At 45.3% G+C, this 26,508-nt stretch overlaps 1 protein-coding gene across 1 annotated transcript; it reads right to left on the bottom strand.

Moving 5' to 3' along the window:
- Positions 1 to 3,736: 3,736 nt before the first annotated feature.
- On the bottom strand, positions 3,737 to 24,559 carry UBAP1L (ubiquitin associated protein 1 like). The gene is made up of 5 exons (XM_059915505.1): positions 24,440 to 24,559; positions 11,994 to 12,608; positions 9,597 to 9,803; positions 5,688 to 5,789; positions 3,737 to 4,638 (listed from the first exon to the last, which is right to left on the bottom strand). Exons 1-5 carry the CDS (start codon positions 24,557 to 24,559, stop codon positions 4,504 to 4,506), a joined length of 1,179 nt encoding a protein of 392 aa, XP_059771488.1. The 3' UTR covers positions 3,737 to 4,503.
- Between the last annotated feature and the right edge of the window lie 1,949 nt (positions 24,560 to 26,508).

The following is a 26,508-nucleotide window of genomic DNA, read 5'->3' as shown; positions in this document are numbered from 1 at the left end:
TGCTCCACTGTCATTCTGTTCCAAAATAGAAATGTCCTTTGTATAAAGAGTAACGCAAAACACAACAAAACTCCCTTATGTGACTGCCTGAAATTCCACCATTAGTCACGTATTATTTTGGGTTAAGCATTGCCCACTGTGCTGGACTGAATAATGGTCCCCCAAAGACATCCATGTCCTAATCCTTGGGGTTATCTACCTTACATGGTAAAAGGGACTTTGCAGATGTGATTAAGGATTTTGAGATGGGCGATTATCCAGATGGGCCCAACATAATCATAAAGGTCCTTATAAGAAGGAGGCAGAAGGGTCAGCTAGTTAGAGGGCACACATTTCCCTGGGAAGAGAACACACAAAGAACTTGAGGTTTCAGCCTGAAATAGTTTCTGAGGGCCTCCCACACACACACCACACCCTCCCCATCAGAGTCAGGAGGGCTTACTTCAACCTGCTGGCACTGGGTCTCTGAGGGAACACGGTTGGGACACAGAAGAGGAGACAGAGTATATGGGGACAGAAGTAAAAGCAAAGCCTCAGGGAGAACTTGCTTCATTCTGCATCCTTGGGCCAGGCCTTGGTCACCACCTGGTCCCCTGACTCCACCATCTGCCTGGCTTCCTCTCCAAGGGTCACATTGTTTAGACTCTGGCTTCTGGTAGCTGAGTGTGTCATCTGCTGCTCTTTCAAGGGGCCACCAATGACCCTTACTGTTAGCTGTAGAGTTTATCTTTCTCCCAGAATCCTCTGCTCAAAACACCTTCTTAAACCCTGCTGACCGAAGAGGTTGAGTCACTGGGGGAGAGGTTCTCCCAGGTTTTCTGAGTTTGATTATAAATGCTGGAGATTTGTTAACCATAATGATAATGAGAAGGATGACAGAGTAAAGGTAGTAGTGATTATAGAACAAAGCAGGTTATAAATATGTATAAATAAGTAAATAGCTACTAGATGCCATGTCACAAGGTTCCTCTACACTCTCCTGTTCAATCATCCTAACTGGGAAATTTTAGTATCCATACTTTATGAATAAGAAACTGAGGCACAGAGAGGTTATGTGACTTTCAAAAGGTCATATAGATAGTTTGTAATAGGGCTGTAGTTTCAGCCCAAATCTGACTTCAGAGTCCATGCCTTTAACTACCACACTATTCTACCTCCTAAAAAATAATTTAAACTAACTGTGCCCATTGATGTCTCATTTTTAATCAAGCAATAGTTTTCTATGGATGGGAAAGTTTGGGGCAGGTGGGAGAAGGATGGGGGAGTGACATGGAGGAAGGCCCTGTGACGTGGGGGAGAGGCCAGCCAACTGGTCGCCTCTAAACAAGGGGACCTAATAAGGTGGCAGACTGAGGCCAGATTACCTTAATCAAAACATAAATAGCTTTGGATTTAACATTACATCTTAGAAATTGAATTTGAATTTTACTGTCTTTTCCAAGAGCAGTTTTATTTTTGACTAACTTAATGCCATCTCGCCAATTTCTCAAATAGTTTTACGTTGCCTGCAAGTTATTTAAAGCAAGTTTCAAGGCCAAAGAATATTTTTAATGTAATTTCAAGTTGGCAGGCATTGAGGCTTAGTGGAAGGCACCCAGGGGCTGGATGGGCCTCAGGAAACCTGGGTTCTAGTCCCAAACTTGTTGTTTAAGCCTGTGTAGGCCTCCAGAAGTCCTCACTGCATGTTCAAACAACATTTTATTTGCGTTTTTTACAGGCCTCAACTCCAGGTCCAGCCCTGTTTGTTGCATGGAGGGGGCTGAGAGGTTTTGGTTCTGTGCTAATTGCTGCAGGTCATTGCTCAGGGCAGCTGAGAAGGGCAGAGGCATCAGCATCTTGTCTTCTGACCTCTGCTTGCCTAAGTCACGGGCAGCTCCAGCAATTTGTCCCCTCAATCCCTGGGGACCTCCAGAAGCTAGGCCTGGGGTGACTGAAGACAACTTTGGTCCCAACCTGCCCAATCCCCAAATGAGGAAAGACTGACATAGGACCACAGATTGTGAGAGCAGAAGCCAGATCTCTGGCTCTGATATCAGACACACTGGCCATGGGCCCATTACATTGAATAAAAATCCCCAGAGATACTGGCCCAAAAACAGACACGCAGATGAATGGAACAGAATAGAGAAACCAGAAATAAACCCACACATATGTGTGGTCAATTAATTTACAACCAAGGAGCCAAGAATATACAATGGGGAAAAGACAGCCAGTCTCTTCAATAGATGGTGTTGGGAAAACTGGACAGTCACATGCAAAAGAATAAAACTCGACCACTATCTCACACCACACACAAAAATTAACTCAAGGGAATTAAAGACTTGAATGTTAGATGTGAAACCATGAAACTCCTAGAAGAAAACATAGGCAGTAAGCTCCTTGACATCGGTTCTGGTGATGAGTTTTTGAATCTGACACCCAAAGCAAATGCAACAAAAGCAAAAATAAACAAGGGGGACTACATCAAACTAAAAAGCTTCTGCACAGTAAAGGAAACTATCAACAAAGTGAAAAGGCAACCTACATAATGAGAGAAAACATTTGCAAATCATATATCTGATAAGCGGCTAATATCCAAAATATATAAAGAACTCATACAACTCAACAGCAAAAAAAAACACACAATATGATTAAAAAATGGGCAGATCTGACAGGACATTTTTCCCAAATAAGACATACAGGTGGCCAACATGTACATGAAAAGATGCTCAGTATCACTAATCATCAGGGAAATGCAAATCAAAACCACAATGAGATACCATCTCACACCTGTCAGAATGACTATTATCAAAATGACAAGAAATAGCAAGTGTTGGTGAGGATGTGGAGAAAAGGGAACCCTTGAGAACTGTTAGTGGGAATGCATATTGGTGCAGTCACTATGGAAAACAGTGTGGCGGTTCCTCAAAAAATTAAAAATAGAACTACCATATGATCTGGCAATTCCACTTCTGGATATTATCTAAAGAAAACAAAAACACTAACTTGCAAATGTATCTGCATCCCCATGTTCATTGCAGTACTATCTACAAGAGCCAAGATGTGGAAATAACCTAAGTGTCCACTGATGAATGCATGGATAAAGAAACTGTGGTGTAAACATACAATGGAATATTATTCATTGTAAAAAAAGAATGAGATCTTGCCATTTATGACAACATGGATGGGCCTTGAGGGTATTATGCTAAGTGAAATAAATAAGACAGAGAAAGCAAATACTGTATGATCTCTCATATGTGGGATATTAAAAAGCAAAGAAACAAACAAAAACAAGCTCATAGATACAAAGAACTGATTAGTGGTTGCCAGAGGTGGGGGATGGAAGGGGGGGAAATGGGTGAAGTGGGTCAACAATAACAACCAAAAAATCAATTAAAAAAAGAAAAAGAAAGAATCTCTCCAGAGAGCTTCTTATAAAAACAAAACAGATTCCCGCGGGCTGCCAAGCTGGACTTTCTGAATCAGATTATCCAGGAGTGGGGACTTGGACATTTTAACAAACTCCCCAGGGCATTCTTATGGATAGCAGTCAGGGCTAATCACTCCACTTATCCTAGGGAAACTTAGGCCCAAAGAGGCCTTGAGCCAGTCATCAACAGAACCAAAATCAGAATTAGGTCTTCTGACCCACAGTTAGATATTCTTTGCACTCCAAGACCAGAAACCTACAGGACCCAAAGAACAGCACATCATTTATTTGTTTTAATTTTCTTAAACTCAAAGTTACTAATGCCCATAGTTTAAAGAATCAAATATAGGTCATTTTACACAGCTTATACGAAAACACATAGTTCCTCGCCTATGCAACTCCATCTGCCCCTCCCCACAAGGAACCACTTTCAACTCTTTTAGCTGATTCTTTTGGTATTGAAGGAAACCAGACTGTCACCCCAAAATATGCCTCTTCGACATAATTATTTTGAGCTGAAGGCAATTAAGAAGCAGCAAATGCAGGAAAAGCTCTCTCTACCCTTCCCCTCTTTTCTGCTTAAAGGCAGGATATAAATTCTCCTTTTCTGGAGACAGATTCTTGTCAGCCCAGAAGTGTACCAGGGGAACCTACAAACAAACCTTACTCCATGAGTTCCCTCCCATATATTTACCTTCCCACAGTTTGCCATCCTTGGAAGCCTAAAACTGTTTTTTCCTTTGTCCTGTCATTTCTCTACAAATGTATTGTTCTTTGTTGAAGATGCTATATAAGCCAGAGTTCTAAACTGCTATTTCGAGTTAGTTTTCATTGAAGTTTCTCAGGCATGATGTGTGCCGCATGCATTAATAAACTCTTATTTTTCTCTTGTTAATCTATCTTTTTGTTAAAGAGCCCCAGTTGAAGTCCTAAGATGGGTAGAGTTTTGCCACCTTTACAGTACTTATTCCCGCCCTTGGCATCATTTGCATTTTACAATGAGTGTGCCTCAATCTGCTATTCTTACGTGGTTTTCATAATAGAGTCAGGATGGACTGCCAGGGATGCGTGGGCACCGCGAGGTGCGCCCAGGGTCACTGGGCGCAGGCTACCAGCTCCTCCAGGGCTTGCTCACGGCGGTTGCCGTGGACCAGCAGCACCTCCTTGATCCGGTCCTGCTGGAAGCCCATGTCGCTGAACTGCTCCGAGAGGCGCAGGAACTCCCCTGCCTGAGGAACAGGAGGCAGAGAGGGCGTGGGGGACTGTGAGGCTGGGCCTCTGCCCTGGGGAACCCCCTCCCAGGTGCCCACTGTACATACCCCCAGAAAGCTGTGACCCCCACAGGCCAGGTGAGCCTGATCCTGGGCAGCACCTGTGGTCTTCCTGTACCTCAGTGACATGGGCTCAAACCTCCCTTCCTGTGCCAAGGAAGGAGAGCCCAGCCAGGCTGCCAGCTCTCTCTGTCCGGCTTTCCTTCCCCACTCTGGCTCACTCCTGACTCCCTGTGCTCGGGTGCTGCGCTGGGGCAGGAAGAGGAAGGCTGCATACTGGTGCCCAGAGGATGCACAGCGCAGGGTCTCTGTCCAGGCCCCAAACCCTGCCAAGGTCTCACACAGCACAGCCTCTGCCTGCCTTCCTCCTCCGGCCCCAGTGCTTGAAACTTCCCTGCCCCTCCCCGCTCCTCCTCCTCGGCATCTCTCCCACCCCTGCATCCTTCCCTCAGCCTCTGTGAACACTGCTCTGCCTGGGCCAACTGCCAGTTGTGGACAGGTCACATTCACCAGGCACTTAGAATGTCCTCTTACTGGGACCACAGCCGCATGCGTTCTGGGTTTCCAGGTAGGCGGCACACTCCCCGAGCACAGAGTTCAAGCACCTTTCTGCTACCTATCTGGCTCCTGTCTGGGTGTCTGACAAGGAGTGAAAGTCAATGTTTGTTGTGTTGATTCAGTTAAATAACACTAAAGCCCTCCCTCTTGCTTCCTCCCCACCCCTTCCCCTTCCCCCTCCCCTACCCCTACCCCTTCCCTTCCTCCTCCCCTACCCCCTCCCTTCCCCTTCCCCTTGGGTCCTCTCCCCTTCCCCTTCCCCTTGGGTCCTCTCGCCTTCCCCGTGCCCCATCTCCCTGGGCTGCCTCCTTCTCCCCAGGGCTGAGCAAGCAGGCTGTCTCCTGTGGCCCGCAGGCCAGCTCTGGCACTGGTCCTCTCCAGCACACCAGGCTCGTGTGTGCACCCCACACCTCCCCTCCCCGGTGGCCCAGGCTGGAGGCCCTGCTGACCTGGCTCTCGGAGAACTGGAACATCTCCATGGCCTCATCCACCAGGCCCTCCTCGTAGCCCTGTCGCAATAGCCGGTCACAGGCGCTAAGGTAGCTGAGAAACTGGGACGGAAAGGGGCACAGAGGGAAGGAGGTTAAGAGGGGTGTCAGGGGCAGCAGATGGGGTGGAGGAGGCACACAAGGGCCTCATTAAGGCTGAGCTCAGGGCCAGGCTGACTGGGCAACCTGCCACACACAACGTGGCCCCAGAGACCCATGAGCCAACAGAAGAGGGTCAGAGGCCTCCCCTGGGGCCAGGTGGACAGCAAAGCCTCACCACCTGTCCCAAGCTGGGGGCTGGAATCCAGGCAGAGGGCTGTCAGGGTGGGCTAAGGTGTTCCCAGAACCTAAGTGGGGACCGGGCCAGGGCTCAAACACGGGTACCTACCCACCACCCAGCCAGGCTGCTTTCCCTCCCTGGTGAGCACCCACCTGTGAGAAGATAACCTCCTCTCCCACCCACAGCTGTGCACCCCACCCACTGCCAGACACATAACATCTTTGCCATCCAGGACCCCGTGGGCCCCACTCTCTGCAACAGTCCTGCACCAGCGCTGGAAAGGGGAGGGGACAGTGGAGGACCCACAGGGCGGAACACCTCTTCCAGCCACTCCCTGCTTAGTCATCAGGGGCTACTTTTGCCCTCAGGATAAAGGGCTGCCTCCCAACCCAGGTTCAGTGGCCCCGCTTACCTCCGTCAGCAGCCCAGCTGCTCCCTCAGCACCCCCAGACTCCTGCACATCTGGCTCCAAGGCCAAGGCCAGCCTCACTCCTCTTCCCTGGGGAGCCTCTCCCCACCCCCCATCTCCACCAGGTGCTCCCACAGCACCCCATGCTTCCCCTCACATACAGCTTTGTAATTGCTCTACTGTCTTTCTCATCCACTAACTTTTTGTTCCACGAGGGAAGAGTTGTGTCAGTCTTGTTCACCACTGTGTTCACCACTGTGAACCCAGCATGGCAGGCAGGCAGAAGGAGCTCAATAAATGTATGCTGTGTTTATAAAATGAATTAAGAACTACCATCCGGAGCTTACAGCTCAGTGGGGGAGATAAACCAGATACAGGAAGACATGAGTGCCAGGCAGATCAAAGCAGGATTTACAGGGAGTCTGCCAAATGAAGGCTCCAGATGATTAGAATTACGGGTATAAGTGGAGGAGAAACAGGTCAGGTTTCTGCAGACCTTCAGAACTGGGCAGAAAACACAGATCATAACAGACTAATGGTTTTCAAACTGTTTTAGCTTCTGAACTGTCCAAGCACCAGGGGGCTTCAACAGTAACAGGGTAAGGTTGAAGCTGCTCTGGGAGAGCTGTGGGCAGGTGGAGGGAGCCCAGAGTCCAGTGCCCCCACCTCAGGGACCTTGCTCTGGGCACATTTTGAAAACCACCCAAACAAGCTCTCCTTGCACAGTTGAGGAAACTGAAGTCTAGGAAGGGCGGGCAGCTTGCCCCAGGTCCCAGGACTAGGGCTCAGATCACCTGACCTCTTGGCCAGTGCCTTGTCCATCGGGGGGCCAGCTGCTAGAGGAGGGGCTTTGAGCTGGCTTGAAAGTAGACAGGGTTTCAGAAGGTGAAAACAGGGGCAGGGCAGATGGGGGATGCTTCCTTCACCTCTTGGTTCATCGACAGCAAAGGTTCTCAGCCTTGGTGCTGACTGTAGCTACCTGGGAGCCTTAAAACTACTGGTGCCTCAGTATCGCTACCCATAACCTGCTGACGCTCACCTCCAGAGGCCCTGGTATGACTGGTCAGGGGGACAGCCTGGGCACTGGGACTTTTACAGCTCTCCAGGTGATTCTTGTGTGCAGGCAAGGTTGAGAATCTCTGACTCAGTCCACACCAGTAGACCCAAGCCAGGCTGCATATCAGAACCACGCATATCAGAACCATCTTTTAAATGATAGTTCTTTTAAAGTGATAGGGCCCTGGGCCCACTCCAGATCCACTGATTGGGACTCTGCAGAGTAGGTCCTGAGAATCTGCATTTGTAAGGATTCTCCTGCTTTGTCAGTTACCAGGCCTATCTCAGGCCCCAGGGTAGGTGAGGATGTCAACATCAGACTCCAGGATGGGACCTCCAGCAGTTATTGATTATAAACACATAATCCCCTCCATTCTGTGAATGGGGAAAGTGAGGCTCAAAGAGGGGACCTGATGTGTCTAAAGTCCCATGGCAAGTCTGGGCCTGGCCTATGGACCCTCACACATGCCACCCACACCTGTCCTGCAGGCAGTCAGTGGACACATCAATCCTTGTGGAAGGAAGGAAGGAGTGGTGGACAAAGCTTATCTTTTGTATCTCTTCCTCTCTCCTTGGTTCTTCCAAGTGCCCTGTCTCTATCACCTGATGCCCTCCCTCCTGGACCATCGTCGTTCATCTCTTTTCAAAAGGATTTACTGTAGTGTTTGTCTTTCAAAGGGAGAAGGGCTGTGAACCCAAAGGAGATGCTCAGTTAATGGTGGAGCTTCACAGAACAGAGAGGAATACTAACTTGGTGGGGGAGGATAGACGAAGTCATCCAATGGCCCTTCAGGCCCACCCCTTAGTGCCTGGCCCCTGACTGCTCACTGGGAGAAGACTCACCAGGCAGGTGGTCAGTCTATGTCTGGAAACACAACGTTCCTGATGCAGTGAGATTCTCCCAGCCCACCCACAGGGAGGCCAGTGCCCTGTGCTGCCTCCAGCTAATCTTCAGACCCCCACAGTGATGGCCCGAGACCTCAGCCTTGTCACAGGGTCTGGAGGGACTGAAGAGGCATGTCAGAGTCCCTACCACGGACTTGGCCCCTCACAGCCCTCCTAGACAGCTTCTTGGCCAAGGTCCTGGCTTTTCAGCGGCAGCTGAAGGTGGAGGCAACTTCTTAAATCTCAGATCAGCCTAAGGTGCTGCCCTGGAAGGTTCTCACACAGAAATTATCTGTCCCTTCAGGAACTGCCTTAGCTGCAGAGAATCACTTCTCTCAAGTCACCTTCTTCCCACATCGGTGACTGACTGAAGCAGAAGTATGAAGGCCTGACCATCTCATCCCCAATTAGGACAACTCTGAAGGGCCATATATGCTTCCGAGCTGTGGGGTTGGCTGTCACTGGGTCTACAAAGCTCAGCCTCTCCCTCTACCCATCCTTGCTTCTGTCATTTCCCTTACCCAGAAGTTGTTCCCAAGGGTCTCCTTAATAAATATCCTGTATGCCAAACTCCATCGGAGTCTGCTTCCTGGGGAAACTAACCTACAATACTGGTTTTCCCCATAGCTCCTAGCTGCATGTAAACACCCACGAAGTGCCCAGCAAATACTGATGACTAGATTGATGGATGGGTAGATGGAAAGAGAGAGAGATGGATATGGGTACGGATAAACTGTTGAGGGAAGTGGTTAGAGCCGTGCCATCCAATATGGTAGCCAGTAGCCACATGTGGCTATTTACCTTTAAATTTTAATTAATTACAATTAATTAAAATTCTCAGTCACACTAGCCACATTTCAAGTAACCACATACAGCTAGTGGCTACTGTATTGGACAACACAGGAATAAAACATCTCTCCTGCTGCAGAAAGTGTTATTGGGCAGCTCTGGAGAGATTCGTGGCTGCCCAAAGCTCCAGTCTTCTGTATCTGGGGCAGAGACTGGGACAGGAGTAGAATATTGAGACTCCCCAAGTAGGCATGGGGATTCCTGATAAACTCCTATGGAGGTGGTAGCATTAGGGTCTAGAAACTTGCTCATAACCCCCAATAATTGATTCCAAGCTGAAATTCTGCCTCTAGAGAAAAACATAAAATATCTTCAAGTTGAAGATAAAAAGAGTGTGGCCACTCACCGGGCTCCAGCTCCACAGCCCCCCAGTTCTGGGTCCTCCACTCACCTGGCTGAGGCTCTGCCGCCCAGTCTTCTGTAGAGCCATGATGGCCCTGTGCAAGGGATACCCCAGGGCGACCACTGGCCTGATGAGGTCTTGCTCCTCCTGGCTCAGGGCGGACAGCAAGTCAGCAGAATCAGGGTGCAATCTGTGGGTGGCGAGAGGCTGGGGCACCTGCCCAGGAGGTGGCAGGCAGGTATACAGGCTGAGGGACTGAAACACAGACAAGTGGATGTGTCAGTTACCATGGAGGTGACACCTGGCTAGGCAGGACATTTTTAAAGATGCCTTTATGTACCACCCTCTCTACAGAGTGTAGAGGCTAATATTGTGAGGAGCTTGGAGTCCTGCAGACCTGGATTCAAATCCCAGCTCTCTACTGTTTACTCAGTTTACTCATGTGTAAAATGGATGCAATCATACCAGATAACTCACAGGGTTATTATAAGGCTTAAATAAGACAAGGTGAGAAAACTGATTAGCAAAGGGTCTGGCATACAGAAACTGCTAGTAGATGATAATACTTACTGCTTAAAACAACCCTGAAAGAGAGATATGATAGGCTCATTCTATTTTACAGATATTGAAGTCAAGGTTCAGACAAGTTAATGACCTGGTAAGCAACACACTTTTGGGACCTGAACCCTACTCAGAATCAAATCCAGGGTTCTTTACCCCACACCTTAGTAAGGGGGAAGCAGGGGTGATCTTCCCAGCCAGATCTTCCTTCTTGAGTTTGGCTGACTGGGGCTTGGCTGGGCATGGAGTAGGGTAGGAACTGGGTACACCTGTGGTGTTGGGGAAACCCACACAGATCCTGGACTAAGGAGGGTGGCTTGAAGGCACGTCAGTTGGTTTGGCTGGCATCACCCCTAACCCGTCCCCCATGAAGAAGCACCCATCTGTTAACCCCGAACATACCGCCCTGTCCCCTCCTCCCCAAGAAAAGCCTAGCTGCTGCCCTGACTTCAGGAGCAGAGTGAATGTAACATGTGAATTCCCCACCCGTCCTCATCTTCTCAGGGGTTTCCCTGCCATGACCTCATCCTAGGATCTGCTCTTTACCCCAGGTGAAAAACATGCAAATCTTAGGATTTGAGTCTACCCTTGTGACCTTGAAAAAGATTCTTACCTGCTCTCTGCCTCAGTTTCCTCCTCTTCAGAACATCTGCCCCATCCTCCCCCCAACCTCGCTGTAGGATTGTTGCTAGAGTTAAATTTAATTGGGACCAGGGAAGAGCCATCCTGGCATCAGCAGCTAGTCCGTGATGTGGGTGTGGCCTGTGCAGTTTACACAGCCTCTTCTTTGTTCGCTCTAAATAACTGTGTGAGGGGTTGCTGCCCACTTTACAGGTAGAGAAGAGATGGCTCAGAGCAGTTCAGTGACTTGCCTAAGCTCACACAGCAGTGAGTGGGAAATGCCAGACCTTGAATATGTCTTTTGGATTTAATTTCACCTTGGCCTTATTCTGTTGCATCTCCTGGCCTGACTGTGGAACTGCTGGGGGGAAGAAAGCTGTGCCTAACTGCCACCTCCTGCTACTAATCCTGACGTAACCCATCTGTTCCAGATCCAGGTTTTGTGGAGTTTGATACTTACACAATTTGGACCACTTAAAGAAAAAAGACAGTTATGGATATAAAACTATGTACAAGGCCTTGGAAGGAGCTAGTGAGGGGCCTGAGGCTTAAGCTTCATTGGCTTCACCATATGTTCATATCTGCTCCCAGTTCTTCTTGGTACACATCCTCTGTCCTGAAGCCTTCCCATCCTGCAGCAACCCTCACCTCTCTCTCAATACCTGATTCCTCCCACTGTACAGTGCTGCCTTGTCTCACACTTCCTTGCCCAACTCTCCTTGTCTTGTGCTTTTGACCTGGTCTCTTCCAACCCAGTCTCTTGAAGGAAGTAACTGTACAGTGAATATTCCTTGATTGAGCCTTCCCCTCACCCATCCTACAGCAAGCCTTGCTGGGTGGGAAGCCCTAGATCTGAGCCACATTCCCTGATTCAACAGACATTCGCTGAGCACCCCCTATGGGCCAAGTGTGCTGCTGGGTGCTGTGGAAACAAACATGAATGCGATCCAGTCGCTGCCCTAGAAGAATCATATTCCATTGGAAGAGACAGACACATATTGGGTAATTACAATTATTGTGACATGCGTCCTAATAGAAGCAAAGAAGGCACAGTGAGAAACAGAGGGATTAGGGACCTCTGAGCAGGGAATATTCTAGGCAAAGGGCCGCAGGAAGGACTGCATGGTATAGGGCCAGGTGAGAGCAGGTAGGGAGGAGGAGCACGGAGAGGAGGGGACCGAGGCTTCGAACCAGGCTGGAGACCCAGACTGCGGGGGCCTCACTGCTGAGCTGTGGCCTCGGCCAAGGGGGCAGTTTCCTTACCGCAACCGCGGGCCTGTGGCTCCGCAGCGGGGGCACGGCGCCAGCCGTGGAGGGCCGAGGGGGCAGCGCCGGGGTGCTGGGGAGCGATGGCTCGGGGCCCGGGGGCGGCGCGGGGGCGCTGGGGAGCTGGAGTGCCGGGCCCAGGGGTGACGCGGGGCCGGGGCAGAGGCTCAGAGCTCGGTGGCGGATGCGGTGCAGGAGACTGCGGGGGCGGGCGGCCAGCCTGCACTCAGAGAGCCGCTGCCGCGCCCCGGCCAGCTCCGACCTCACGCCGCGCAGCACGTCCAGCGAGCACCCGTGTCGGCCCAGGCTGGGGCTCGCCGAGGAGCTGGGCTGGGGGCTGCAGGGATCCGGCTCTTCCTCCATGGCAGAGGAGGCTTCCTCCTCATCCTGGTCCTCCTCCTCCACCTCTTCCTCCTCAGGATGCTCCTGCGGTCTGGCCTCAGGACCTTCGGCTGCGGCAGGCATGGGCTCCAGCCCTTGCTCAGGGCTGACCAGCAAGAGCCAGGCGGGAGGGGCTGAAGCTGCCCCCGGGGCATCGCATTGGACCAGGCAGGGTCCCCGGACTACAACCTCCACCCAGAAGAGTACCCTCCTCTCCAGGCTGAAGTCGTGCTGCGGAAAGAAGGCCACATGAGGCTCCACCAGGCAAACCAGGGCCAGGGGCGCATCCCTACCTTCTGGCCTCTGGGGAACCTATTCAGGCATAGACTTGCCAGGCCTGGACAGCTTCTGATTGTAAGCCCCAGGCATTATCGCAGCCTACCCTCACCCTTGGTCTTAGCTAGCACTGGGGTGGATGGATATCAATAACAATTTAATGGCAAACTGCAGGAAGGACAAAGTGAGGAATAGGTTAATAGAATGAAACAGTGAAAACAAATATCTAAGTCCCTTTGCCATTCAGTATATAATTGAACAACAGGGGCTTTAAAAAATTCTCCAACAAAACTTGTTCTTAGCAAAGAAGCTTTCACTTCAGCCCAGCATCATTTGTCACTGAGCAGTTGGCCTTGGAGGCCGGCCCAGGCCTGCCAACCTCTCTGTGGAGTGGTACTTACCTCCATCCCATTCACTGCCATCTGAGGTTACTTTGGGGCCCAGGAAATGTAAAAATCACTAATTTTTGTTGAACTCTACTTAGTAGGTCCTAATGTTATTCCTATTTCCAGATTATCAAAATGAGGCTCGGAAAATTTAATTTGCTCGTGGTGAGATTAGTGGTGAGTGGTTGAGCTGGGATTCCTCTGTCCATCTGACTGTAGTGCTTTCTCCACTACAGATCAAGCCACCTAAAAAATAAATCTGGAGCCCACATAAATAATCTAAATTGAGAGTTTGTAAATGAGCCAAAAATAAAATATTCCCAGTACCTACCATTAAAATTTAGAACTGGAAATATAAAACTCCATTAAAAAATATAAATATTCTCAAAAGGCAATTTCAATGCTCAATGATGGCCAGTTAAGGCTGGGGGAAGTGGTGTGTGTGGGGAAAATGGGAGGCAGAACGGCAGACAGGCACTGCCCCCTCCCACCCCTGAATGACCCTATGTTGGAGAGAGGAACATAACTTAGCTGTTCTAAGTGTGGCTCCCTGAGTGTATCCTATTTCTTTCTGTATTCTCAGGGCCCAGGGCAGTTCTGGCCCCAAGGGGATATTTGTAAGTGTGTGCAGAATAAATGGACAGAGAAAGAGATTGGAGCAAAATAAGTGGGTTGTGAAGGACAGAGGAGGGAAAAAGACAACTTCAGAACTGATGAGGCAGTCATGGAGAGAAAGAGACTGAGAGATAATGAGACAGTCAACAGGACTTAAGGAATAAAAGGATCCAAAGACCCAGGCTGAACAACCAGTAAGACAGGAATACAGCCCCATCCATTAAAAAAAAAAAAAAAAAAGAAACGACAAAAAAATATGTTACGACGAAGGAGCAAGGTAAAAACCTACAAGACCAAATAAATGAAGATGAAATTGGCAACCTACCTGAAAAATAATTCAGAGTAATGATAATAAAGATGATCCAAAATCTCAGAAACAGAATGGAGAAAATACAAGGAATGTTTACAAAGGATCTAGAAGAACTAAAGAGCAAACAAACAGTGATGAACAACACAATAACTGAAATTAAAAATACTCTAGAAGGAATCAATAGCGGAATAACTGAGGCAGAAGAATGGATAAGTGAGCTGGAAGATAAAATGGTGGAAATAACTGCCAGGGAGCAGAATAAAGAAAAAAGAATGAAAAGAATTGAGGACAGTCTCAGAGACCTCTGGGACAACATTAAACGCACTAATATTCAAATTATTGGGGTCCAAGAAGAAGAGAAAAAGAAAGGGTCTGAGAAAATATTTGAAGACATTATAGTTGAAAACTTCCCTAACATGGGAAAGGAAATACTCGGTCAAGTCCAGGAAGCACAGAGAGTCCCATACAGGATAAATCCAAGGAGAAACACTCGGAGACATGTATTAATCAAACTATCAAAAATTAAGTACAAAGAAAAAATATTAAAAGCAACAAATAACATACAAGGGAATCCCCATAAGGTTAATAGCTAATCTTTCAGCAGAAACTCTGCAAGCCAGAAGGCAGGGGCAGGACATATTTAAAATGATGAAAGGGGAAAACCTACAACCAAGATTACTCTACCCAGTAAGGATCTCATTCAGATTTTTTTTTTTTTTAAAGAAAGGTGGCTAATGAGTCTTTTTTTTTTTTTAATTATTTTATTTATTTATTTTTGGCTGTGTTGGGTCCTCATTGCTGCACACAGGCTTTCTCTAGTTGCAGCGAGAGGGGGCTACTCTTCGTTGCGGTGCACGGGCTTCTCATTGCAGTGGCTTCTCTTGTTGTGGAGCATGGGCTTTAGGCGTGTGGGCTTCAGTAGTTGTGGCTCACGGGCTCTAGAGCACAGGCTCAATAGTTGTGGCACATGGGCTTAGTTGCTCTGTGGCACGTGGGATCTTCCTGGACCAGGCATCGAACCCATGTCCCCTGCATTGGCAGGCAGGTTCTTATCCACTGCACCACCAGGGAAGCCCTCTCATTCAGATTTGACAGAGAAATCACGAGCAAAAGCTATGAGAATTCAGCACCACCAAACCAGCTTTACAACAAATGCTAAAGGAACTTCTCCAAGTGGGAAACACAAGAGAAGAAAAAGACCCACAAAAACAAACCCAAATCAATTAAGAAAATGGTAATAGGAACATACATATCGATAATCACATTGAATGTAAATGGATTAAATGCTCCAACCAAAAGACACAGACTGGCTGAATGGATACAAACACAAGACCCTTATATATGCTGTCTACAGGAAACCCACTTCAGACCTAGGGACACATACAGACTGAAAGTGAGGGGATGGAAAAAGATATTCCAAGCAAATGGAAATCAAAAGAAAGCTGGAATACCAATTATCATATCAGATAAAATAGACTTTAAAATAAAGGCTGTTGGGGACTTCCCTGGTGGTGCAGTGGTTAAGATTCCACCTGCCAATGCAGGAGACATGGGTTCAAGCCCTGCTCCGGGAAGATCCCACATGCCGCGGAGCAACTAAGCCTGTGCACCACAGCTACAGAGCCTGAGCTCTAGAGCCTGTGAGCTACAACTACTGAGCCTGCGTGCCACAACTACTGAAGCTTGAATGCCTAGAGCCCATACTCCGCAACAAGAGAAGCCACCGCAATGAGAAGCCTGCGCACCGCAATGAAGAGTAGCCCCTGCTTGCCGCAACTAGAGAAAGCCCACACGCAACGAAGATCCAACGCAGCCAAAAATAAATAAATAAATACATTTTTTTAAAAAAAGAAAAAAAAAGATATTCCACGCAAATGGAAATCACAAGAAAGCTGGAATACCAATACTCATATCAGATAAAATAGACTTTAAAATAAAGACTGTTGGGGGCTTCCCTGGTGGCGCAGTGGTTAAGAATCTGCCTGCCAAGGCAGGGGACACGGGGATGAGCCCTGGTCCGGGAAGATACCACATGCTGTGGAGCAACTAAGCCCATGCACCACAACAATTGAGCCTGCACTCTAGAGCCTGTGAGCCACAACTACTGAGCCCTCATGCCACAACTACTGAAGCCTGCGTGCCTAGAGACCGTGCTCCGCAACAAGAGAAGCCACCACAATGAAGAGTAGCCCCCGCTCACTGTAGTTAGAGAAAGCCTGTGTGCAGCAACGAAGACCCAATGCAGCCAAAAACAAATAAATAAAATAAATTTTAAAAATTTATAAAAATAAAAATAAACAAAGGTTTTTAAAAAATAAAAAAATAAAGACTGTTACAAGAGATAAGGAAGACACTACATAATGATCAAGGAATCAATCCAAGAAGAAAACATAACAATTATAAATATTTATGCACCCAACATAGGAGCACCTTAATACATAAGGCAAATGCTAACAGCCATAAAAGGAGAAATCAACAGTAACACAATAATAGTGGGGGACTTTTAACACCCCACTTACACCAACAGACAGATCATCTGGACAGAAAATAAATAAGGAAACACAAGCTTTAAATGACACAGTAGACCACATAGACTTAATTGATATTTTGAGGACATTCCACCCAAAAGCGGAAGAATACACTTTCTTCTCAAGTGCACATGGAACGTTCTCCAGAATAGATGACATCTTGGGTCACAAATCAAGCCTTGGAAAATTTAAGAAAATTGAAATTGTATCAAGCATCTTTTCTGACAACAACACTATGAGATTAGAAATCAATTACAGGAAAAAAAAAACAGTAAAAAACACAAATACATGGAGGCTAAACAGTGCGCTGCTAAATAACCAAGAGATCACTAAAGAAATCAAAGAAGGAATAAAAAAATACCTAGAGGGGCTTCCCTGGTAGCGCAGTGGTTGGGAGTCCGTCTGCCAAAGCAGAGGACGCGGGTTCGAGCCCTGGTCTGGGAAGATCCCACATGCTGCAGAGCAGCTGGGCCCGTGAGCCACAACTACTGAGCCTGCGCGTCTGGAGCCTGTGCTCCGCAACAAGAGAGGCCGCGATAGTGAGAGGCCCGCGCACCGCGATGAAGAGTGGCCCCCGCTTGCCGCAACTAGAGAAAGCCCTCGCACAGAAACGAAGACCCAACACAGCCATAAATAAATACATAAATAAAATTTAAAAAAGAATAAGGCTAAAAAAAAAAAAAAAAAAAAAAATACCTAGAAACAAATGACAAAGAAAACATGATGATCCGAAACCTATGGGATGCAGCAAAAGCAGTTCTAAGAGGGAAGCGCCCAGCAATTCAAGCTCATCTCAAGAAACAAGAAAAATCTCAAATAAATATTCTAACCTTACACCTAAAGCAACTAGAAAAAGAAGAAGAAAACCCAAAGTTAGTAGGAGGAAAGGAATCATAAAGATCAGAGCAGAGATAAATGAAATAGAAACGAAGAAAACAATAGCAAAGATCAATAAAACTAAAAGTTGGTTCTTTGAGAAGATAAGCAAAATTGATAAACCTTTAGCCAGACTCATCAAGAAAAAGAGGGAGAGGACTCAAATCAATAAAATCAGAAATGAAAAAGGAGAGATTACAACTGATACCACAGAAATACAAAAGATCCTAAGAGACTACTACAAGCAACTCTATGCCAATAAAATGTACAACCTGGAAGAAATGGACAAGTCCTTGGAAAAGTACAACCTTCCAAGATTGAACCAGGAAGAACTAGAAAATATAAACAGATCAATCACAGGTAATCAAATTGAAACTATAATTTAAAATCTTCCAACAAACAAATGTCCAGGACCAGATGGCTCCACGGACGAATTCTATCAAACGTTTAGAGAAAAGTTAACACCTATCCTTCTCAAACTCTTCCAAAAAATTGTGGAGGGAGGAACACTCCCAAACTTGTTTTACAAGGCCACCATCACCCTGATACCAAAACCAGACAAAGATATCACAAAAGAAGAAAATTATAGACCAATATCACTGGTGAACATAGACACAAAAAATCCTCAAGAAAATACTAGCAAACAGAATCCAACAACACATTAAAAGGATCATACACTATGATCAAGTGGGATTTATCCCAGGGATGCAAGGATTCTTCAATATACACAAATCAATCAATGTGATACACGATATTAACAAACTGAAGAAGAAAAACAATATGATCATCTCAATAGATGCAGAAAAAGCTTTTGACAAAATTCAACACCCATTTATGATAAAAACTCTCCAGAAAGTGGGCACAGAGGGAACCTACCTCAACATAATAAAGGCCATGTATGAAAAACCCACAGCAAACATCATTCTCAATGGTGAAAAACTGAAAGCATTTCCTCTAAGATCAGGAATAAGACAAGGATGTCCACTCTCGCCACTACTATTCAACATAATATTGGAAGTCCTAGCCACAGCAATCAGAGAAGAAAAAGAAATAAAAGGAATACAAATTGAAAATAAGAAGTAAAACTGTCAGTATTTGCCGATGACATGATACTATACATAGAAAATCCTAAAGATGCCACCAAAAAACTACTAGAACTAATCAATGAATTTGGTAAGGTTGCAGGATACAAAATTAATGCACAGAAATCTCTGGCATTCCTATACACTATCAATGAAAGAGAAATTAAGGAAACAGTCCCATTTACCATTGCAACAAAAAGAATAAAATACATAGGAATAAACCTACCTAAGGAGGCAAAAGACCTGTACTCAGAAAACTATAAAACACTGATAAAAGAAATCAAAGATAACATAAACAAATGGAGAGACATACCATACTCCTGGATTGGAAGAAGCAGTATTGTGAAGATGACTATACTACCCAAAGCAATCTACAGGTTCAATGCAATCCCTGTCAAATTACCAATGGCATTTTTCACAGAACTAGAACAAGAAATTTTACAATTAGTATGGAAACACAAAAGACCCCGAATACCCAAAGCAATCTTAAGAAAGAAAAATGGAGCCGGAAGAATCAGGCTCCCTGACTTCAGACTATACTACAAAGCTACAGTAATCAAGACAGTATGGTACTGGCACAAAAACAGAAATATAGATCAACGGAACAGGATAAAAAGTTCAGAGATAAACCCACGCACATATGGTCACCTTATCTTTGATAAAGGAGGCAAGAATATACAATGGAGAAAAGACAGCCTCTTCAATAAGTGGTGCTGGGAAAACTGGACAGCTACATGTAAAAGAATGAAATTAGAACACTCCTTAACACCATACACAAATATAAACTCAAAATGGATTAAAGACCTAAATGTAAGGCTGGACACTATAAAACTCTTAGAGGAAAACATAGGCAGAACACTCTATGACATAAATCACAGCAAGATCCTTTTTGACCCACCTCCCAGAGAAATGGAAATAAAAACAAAAATAAACAAATGGGACCTAATGAAACTTAAAAGCTTTTGCACAGCAAAGGAAACCATAAACAAGGTGAAAAGACAACCCTCAGGATGGGAGAAAATATTTGCAAATGAAGCAACTGACAAAGGATTAATCTCTAAAATATACAAGCAGCTCATGCAGCTCAATATCGAAAAAACAAACAACCCAATCCAAAAATGGGTGGAAGACTTAAATAGGCATTTCTCCAAAGAAGACATACAGATGGCCAACAAATACATGAAAAGATGCTCAACATCACTAATCATTAGAGAAATGCAAATCAAAACCACAATGAGGTACCACCTCACACCAGTCAGAATGGCCATCATCAAAAAATCTACAAACAATAAATGCTGGAGAGGGTGTGGAGAAAAGGGAACCCTCCTGCACTGTTGGTGGGAATGTAAACTGATACAGCCACTATGGAGAACAGTATGGAGGTTCCTTAAAAAAAATAAAATTAGAACTACCATATGACCCAGGAATCCCACTACTGGGCATATACCCTGAGAAAACCATAATTCAAAAAGAGTCATGTACCACGATGTTCATTGCAGCACTATTTACAATAGCCAGGACATGGAAGCAACCTAAGTGTCCATCGACAGATGAATGGATAAAGAAGATGTGGCACATATATACAATGGAATATTACTCCACCATAAAAAGGAACGAAATTGAGTTATTTGTAGTGAGGTGGATGGACCCAGAATCTGTCATACACAGTGAAGTAAGTCAGAGAGTGAAAAACAAATACCGTATACTAACGCATATATATGGAATTTTAAAAAGCGGTACTGATGAACCTAGTGGCAGGACAGGAATAAAGATGCAGATGTAGAGAACGGACTTGAGGGCACAGGGGGAGAAGGGTAAGCTGGGATGAAGTGAGAGAGTGGCATGGACATATGTACACTACCAAATGTAAAATGGATAGCTAGTGGGAAGCTGCCTCACAGCACAGGGAGATCAGCTTGGTGCTTTGTGACCACCTAGAGGGGTGGGATAGGGAGGGTGGGAGGGAGGCTCAAGAGGGAGGGGATATGGGGATATATGTATACATATAGCTGATTCACTTTGTTGTACAGCAGAAACTAACACAACATTGTAAAGCATTTATACTCCAATAAAGATGTGAAAAAAAAAAAATACCAGCACTTGTGATTTGTGGAACCTAAGCAAGATGATTCTAAATTTCATATGAAAAACAAACAAATAAGAATAGCCAGAAAAACTCTGGGGACAAAAAGAGAAATAAGGGGGACTGGCCCTACCAGCTGTTAATATATATTATAAAACCTCAATAATTAAAGCTAAGGCACTGGCACAGATAGACTAAAGGTACAGAACAGAAAGTCCAGAAATAGAAATTAATATCTATGGAACTTTAGTAAATAACAAGGTGGCATCTCAAGCAATGGGAAGAAGATGGTGTTAGTCAAAAATGGTGTTAGTCAGCTGAAAGGAAATAAAGTTGGATCCATCCTCACATCATACACAAGGATGAATTCCAAAAGGATCGAAGATTCAATTGTATGAAATGAAACCATAGGAGTACTAGGAGAAAACAGGAGAGAAATCCTTTATTACCTCAAGTGGGAAAACATTTCTCTGAATTGAAATTGAGAAGTCATGAAAGTACACACACGCACATGTGAAAATCTGCATGGCAAATATACCCCATAAGCAAGGTCAAAGGCAAATGACAAACTGGAAGGAAAACAGCTCTGATAACACATACTAATATAGGAGTGCCTAGAAATAGATAAGAAAAAGACCAACAGCGCAACAGGGAAATGGACAAAAGATATGGACAGTCCACAGAAAAGGAAATACAGATGGCTCTTAAACACATGAAAAGCTGCTCAACCTCACTAAGGATAAGAGAAAGGCAAAATAAAACTACACTGAGATACCATTTGCCTATCCCTGGGCAAAGATCCAACATCTTATGACTCTCTGTTGGGGAGTGGAGCTGAGGTACAGGCCCCTTGTAGAGCGCTGGTTGGATGTAAATCAATATAATCGTTATGGAGGGCAATATGGCAATACACTTCAATTCAAAAGGACATCTGCATAGTCTTTCCCTGCAGCATTGTTTGTAATGGCAAAAGACTGGGAAGAACCCAAGTGTCCATCCAGAGGGGATTCATTCAATAAAGTACGATGTATTCATTTAACGCAATACAGTGAAAAACAAAGTGAAGAAGCTTTCTATGTATTGATATGGAAGGTCTTAAAATATATTAAGTGAAAAAAATCAAGAAGAACAGTGTATATAAAATGCTACCCTTGGTGTAAAAAAGGAGGAAATAGCTGTATTTGCTTGTGTATACAAACATAAGAATCTCCAGAAGAATACATTTTAAAAAATGAGTGACAGAGGTCACCAGTAGAGGTGGGGACAGGACAGATGGGAAGGTGTCAGTAGAAGGCTTTTCACTCTTTCAGGGTAGGCAAACTGCCTGGGAGCCAAACTGACTTCCAACCTTGTTTTTATAAATAAAGTATTTTCGGAACACAGCCATACCCATCCACTACTTTCTGTAATGTCTATGGCCCTTTCTCCCTACAACAGCAGAGTTAAGTAATTGCCAGTTTTTACTATCTGGTCCTTTACAGAAAATGTTTGTTGACCCTTGTGCTATACCTATATATACATATATATACATGTATATATATGTATTTCATTTCAAACTGCATGAATATATTTTCTCTCTAAAAATTTTAATTGACAAAAGGGAAATTAACTCTGATTAAAGGGATGATGAAACTATGATGAAACAACAAAACACAGACTTGTTGAGACTCCTTGGGAAGGCAGTAGGGTGCAGGGAGTGGACATGGGCTTTGGGGTCTGATCACATTGGAGTCCTGGCTGTGTCACTTACAAGCCACATGACCCTGTTGGTCACCTGGGTGGGAACTTTGGTTTCCTGTGCCATGGGGAAGGAACACCCACCTGCTAAACGGGTCATAAAAATGAGAGAGAAGGGCTTCCCTGGTGGCGCAGTGGTTGAGAATCTGCCTGCCAATGCAGGGGACACGGGTTCGAGCCCTGGTCTGGGAAGATCCCACATGCCGCGGAGCGACTAGGCCCGTGAGCCACAATTGCTGAGCCTGCGCGTCTGGAGCCTGTGCTCCGCAACAAGAGAGGCCGCGATAGTGAGAGGCCCGCGCACCGCGATGAAGAGTGGCCCCCACTTGCCGCAACTAGAGAAAGCCCTCGCACAGAAACGAAGACCCAACACAGCCAAATAAATAAATAAATAAATAAAATTAAAAAAAAAAAAAATGAGAGAGAAGAGTGAACATATAAAGAGCACCTAGCATGGGCCTGGTGCATAGCAGGTGCTCAATAAATGGTAGCTATTTTTTTCTCTTTAGGCCACTACAGGTTCATCTGGTAATCTAACTACTATCTATAACATTGTTGCTATGGGAAAATGTGTTTCAAGTTCCAAACACTGGGAATACAGCCCAGTACATTTGGAAGACTGACCAGGAGAGGCTGTAAATCATACTTGGAGTCTCTATTTGATTATTTGCCACAGCAGTAAAAGAAATGGAGGCTCAGGAAGGGAAACAGGCACAAGGGAGTACAGATGCCCACCCTGAGAATAGGAGGCAGAGCCAGGGCCAGCATATGGGCTAGGACACTAGACATAGACTTGGCAGAAGGGTGCACATTTCTGCTTCGAGAAGTAACCTTCAGAATAGCCTCTTCCCAGCTTGGCTTGAGTCCAGCAGAGAGGGAAAAGTTGTGATAGTCTACCTCCCCTGGAGTTTAGTAAAGCAAGTTCTTCTTCCCAACAATACTGGCCCTACTGCCAGAGGGCCCACAGCACAGGCTGCCTGGGGAGAGCAAGAGCTCCTGCCCCACAGAGCGTGGGCCCCTGGACACTGTGCTCTGGGCTTTACAAAGCTTATTTCTGTTCTGGGTCTTAAGGAGCTTAAGTGCAACTCCAGGGTCTGCAGATAAGTCTCCTGCTCCTGTCCCCACAGGCCACTCATGCCTCTCCACCTGACCCTCCCCAGGCCTCTCCTTCCTGGACTATGCTCTCTGCACCTCACTTCCCACAACCCTTTTTTTTGCCCTCGAACATTATCTGTCTGATGGCTCTCATGTTCCAATCCTTCCCTTAGCTATCAGGAAATGATCTAGAGTCAGGACCCTGGTTTTAGTCCTGCCACTGCCACTATCTTTGGACAAATCATTTCCCTTCTCTGAGCCTCAGGTCCTCATATGCAAAGTGAGTGAGAGCTGAACTAGATCCTCAAACTTTCCTACAAAGTTAGCCCACAGACAGCGCTGAGCACAGAAGAGCCCGAGGACTCAGTCCCAAGAGACCCAACGCCAGCTCCACAGTTCTCTGCAATCCTTTTCTTTCATTTTTTCAAAATTCATGTGAATTCTGCCTTCTACCCCATGATACATCTGTGTTATAATATAAATGCAATAGGTTTCCTCCTAAATCTTCAAGTAAATTTGACTCACTTGGAAGTTAAATAATCATGTTTATCCTGAGGGTATCTGATACCACCATATATACTGGGTGCATATCCCAGTGTGTGAGCCGTGGGGCAAGGGGTGCCTCAAGGTGCCCCCAGGGTAGATGTGCTTTGGGTCTGTGGAATAGTAATCCCTTCTGATGTGTCCCATGTAACTGTCTGCATTTTAATGGAGGATTCTGGAGAGAGTATCTTAGCCCAACGAAGTGATTCTAATGGTGGAATTTTAGAATTGGCAGCAGGCTGATAGAGAACAGAGGAATTGGAGCATCCTTGCTATGACTCTCAGTCACTCCATACAGGCAACCTTCCAGTTATTCTAAACTTAAAATAAGACCCACTAAATAGCCCCCAACACCAGGACACTAGCTTTCTTCATGAAATATCTTTTCCTCTTGGGTTATTTCCAAACTTCCTAGAATATACCAGAACAGGACAGGCTGCCAGTTAAAATCAAGGAACAAGGGACCTCATGAGGCTCAGCATCAGACCCACAGAGCCAGGGATGAGAAGACAGACAGAGAGATACACTTACCATAGAACCCAGCAGAAGCTCCCTGCAGTCTGGGACACTGAGCTCTGGCCCAGGGAGGGGCTCCGTGCCTATCACAAAGCCCTTGGGCACCTTGAAGGGGACACCATCCAGGGCATTCATTCTGTCAGAGGAATGTGGAGATGGCTGAGCAGGGCTGGGGCAGGCCTCCTGCTGGCAGGGAGAGAGTGAATTCCTGAGGACCAGGCTCAGGTCTCAAATGGCTCACTGCTCTCCTATGTGGTGACTTAGCCGAGCCCCACAGAGCCAGGAAGGGAAAGGCCCGTGCTGCCTAAGGGAGGAAATGAATAAAACAAGAGCATTCAAACCAACAGCAACTGACTATTTCATGTTTAAGTTTTGCTCTCTAGACCACTGTTTCCCAAAACACGGTCTGCAACACTAGTTCTAAAGCATTTCATCAATTTTTCACCCAAATGGTTAAGAAAGAAATATCAAATTACACAAATTCTTCCAGAAAAGAAGGAATACATCCTAACTTGTTTTGATTTCAGCATCACCTTAATACCAAACCTGGGGGCTTCCCTGGTGACGCAGTGGTTAAGAATTCGCCAGCCAATGCAGGGGACACGGGTTCAAGCCCTGGTCCAGGAAGATACCACATGCCGCAGAGCAACTAAGCCCACGCACCACAACTACTGAGCCCGTGAGCCACAACTACTGAGCCCGCCTGCCTAGAGCCCGTGCTCTGCAACAAGAGAAGCCACCGCAATGAGAAGCCCGCGCGCCACAGGGAAGAGTAGCCCCCGCTCACCGCAACTAGAGAAAGCCCGTGTGCAGCAATGAAGACCCAATGCAGCCAAAAAATAATTAATTAATTTTAAAAAATGTTAAAAAAAAATACCAAACCTGACAAGAAGATTAGAGGCTGATATTTCATGAAAATAAATGCAAAAATCTTATCAAAAGTAATTATGGATAGAAAAATACAACACTGCCAGGTTGAGTTTATTTCAGGAATGAAAGACTGGATTAACATTCCAAAATTAATCAATGGGAATAAAGATAAATATCAATAGAATAAAAATGAAAAAGTGTATAATTAGCTATCTCCATAGATGCAGAAAAAGCACTTGATAAAATCAATATCCACTCATGATTTTAAGAAACAATAAACAAACCATTTTTAGCAACTTAAGAATAGAAGAGAATTTCCTTAACCTAACAAAGAAAATCTCTAAAACATTTAAAGCAAACATCCCACTTAATGGTGAAATATTAAAAGATACCCCCAAGATTGGAAATGAGACAAAGATGTCTCCATCATCTCTTCTGTTCAACACTGCACTGGAGGTACTAGCCTGTGCAAAAAGAGAGGGAAAAATAAAACAAAAGTATAAGGATTGGAAAGAAACAAACCCATCATTATTTCTAGATGACATATTTATATGTAGAAAATCCAAAAGAATAGTAAGGTAATTTATCAAGGTCTTTGGATACAAGGTCAATATACAAAAATCAATTGTATTCCTACATAAAAAAACCAAACCATGTAAACGTTATCTTTTAAAAATTTCATTAGAGTTTGGGATTGACATATACACACTGCTATATTTAAAATAGATAACCAACAGGGAACTACTGTTTAGCACAGGGAATGCTGCTTAATATTCTGTAATAGTCTAAATGGGAAAAGAATTTGAAAAAGAATAGATACATGTATATGTATAACTGAATCACTTTGCTGTCCACCTAAAACTAACACAACATTGTTAATCAACTGTGCTCCAATATAAAATAAAAATTTAAAAAAAATTTTCATTAGAGATTGATACCATTTATATTAGCATTAATTACCTAGGACTCTAACACAAGATTATAAGACTTCTACACAGAAAACTATAAAACATTAGATTAAATAGAGGAACATACCACGTTCATGGCTTGTAAGACTCAATACTGCAAATACATCAATTCTCCCTGAATTGATTTATAGATCCCACGTATCAAAATTCCACCACATTTTTGGGTGTAAATTGGCAAACTAATTCTAAAATTTAAATAAAATGCAAAGGGCCAAGAAAAGCCAAGACAATCATGAAGAAGAAGCA

This window comes from Balaenoptera ricei, chromosome 2 (genome assembly GCF_028023285.1).
Source record: "Balaenoptera ricei isolate mBalRic1 chromosome 2, mBalRic1.hap2, whole genome shotgun sequence".
Lineage (NCBI taxonomy): Eukaryota > Metazoa > Chordata > Mammalia > Artiodactyla > Balaenopteridae > Balaenoptera > Balaenoptera ricei.
The sequence above is the reverse complement of the archived record's forward strand: the minus strand, read 5'-3'. Positions and strand labels throughout refer to the sequence as shown.

Excerpts from the sequence above, each read along its gene's own strand:
- UBAP1L (XM_059915505.1), bottom strand. The coding sequence starts at position 24,559 with ATGAATGCCCTGGATGGTGTCCCCTTCAAGGTGCCCAAGGGCTTTGTG. Across the intron at positions 12,609-24,439 it reads AGCTTCTGCTGGGTTCTATG|CACGACTTCAGCCTGGAGAG; the intron begins GTAAGTGTATCT and ends TTCTTTCCGCAG. Across the intron at positions 5,790-9,596 it reads GGCGGCAGAGCCTCAGCCAG|TTTCTCAGCTACCTTAGCGC; the intron begins GTGAGTGGAGGA and ends TTTCCGTCCCAG.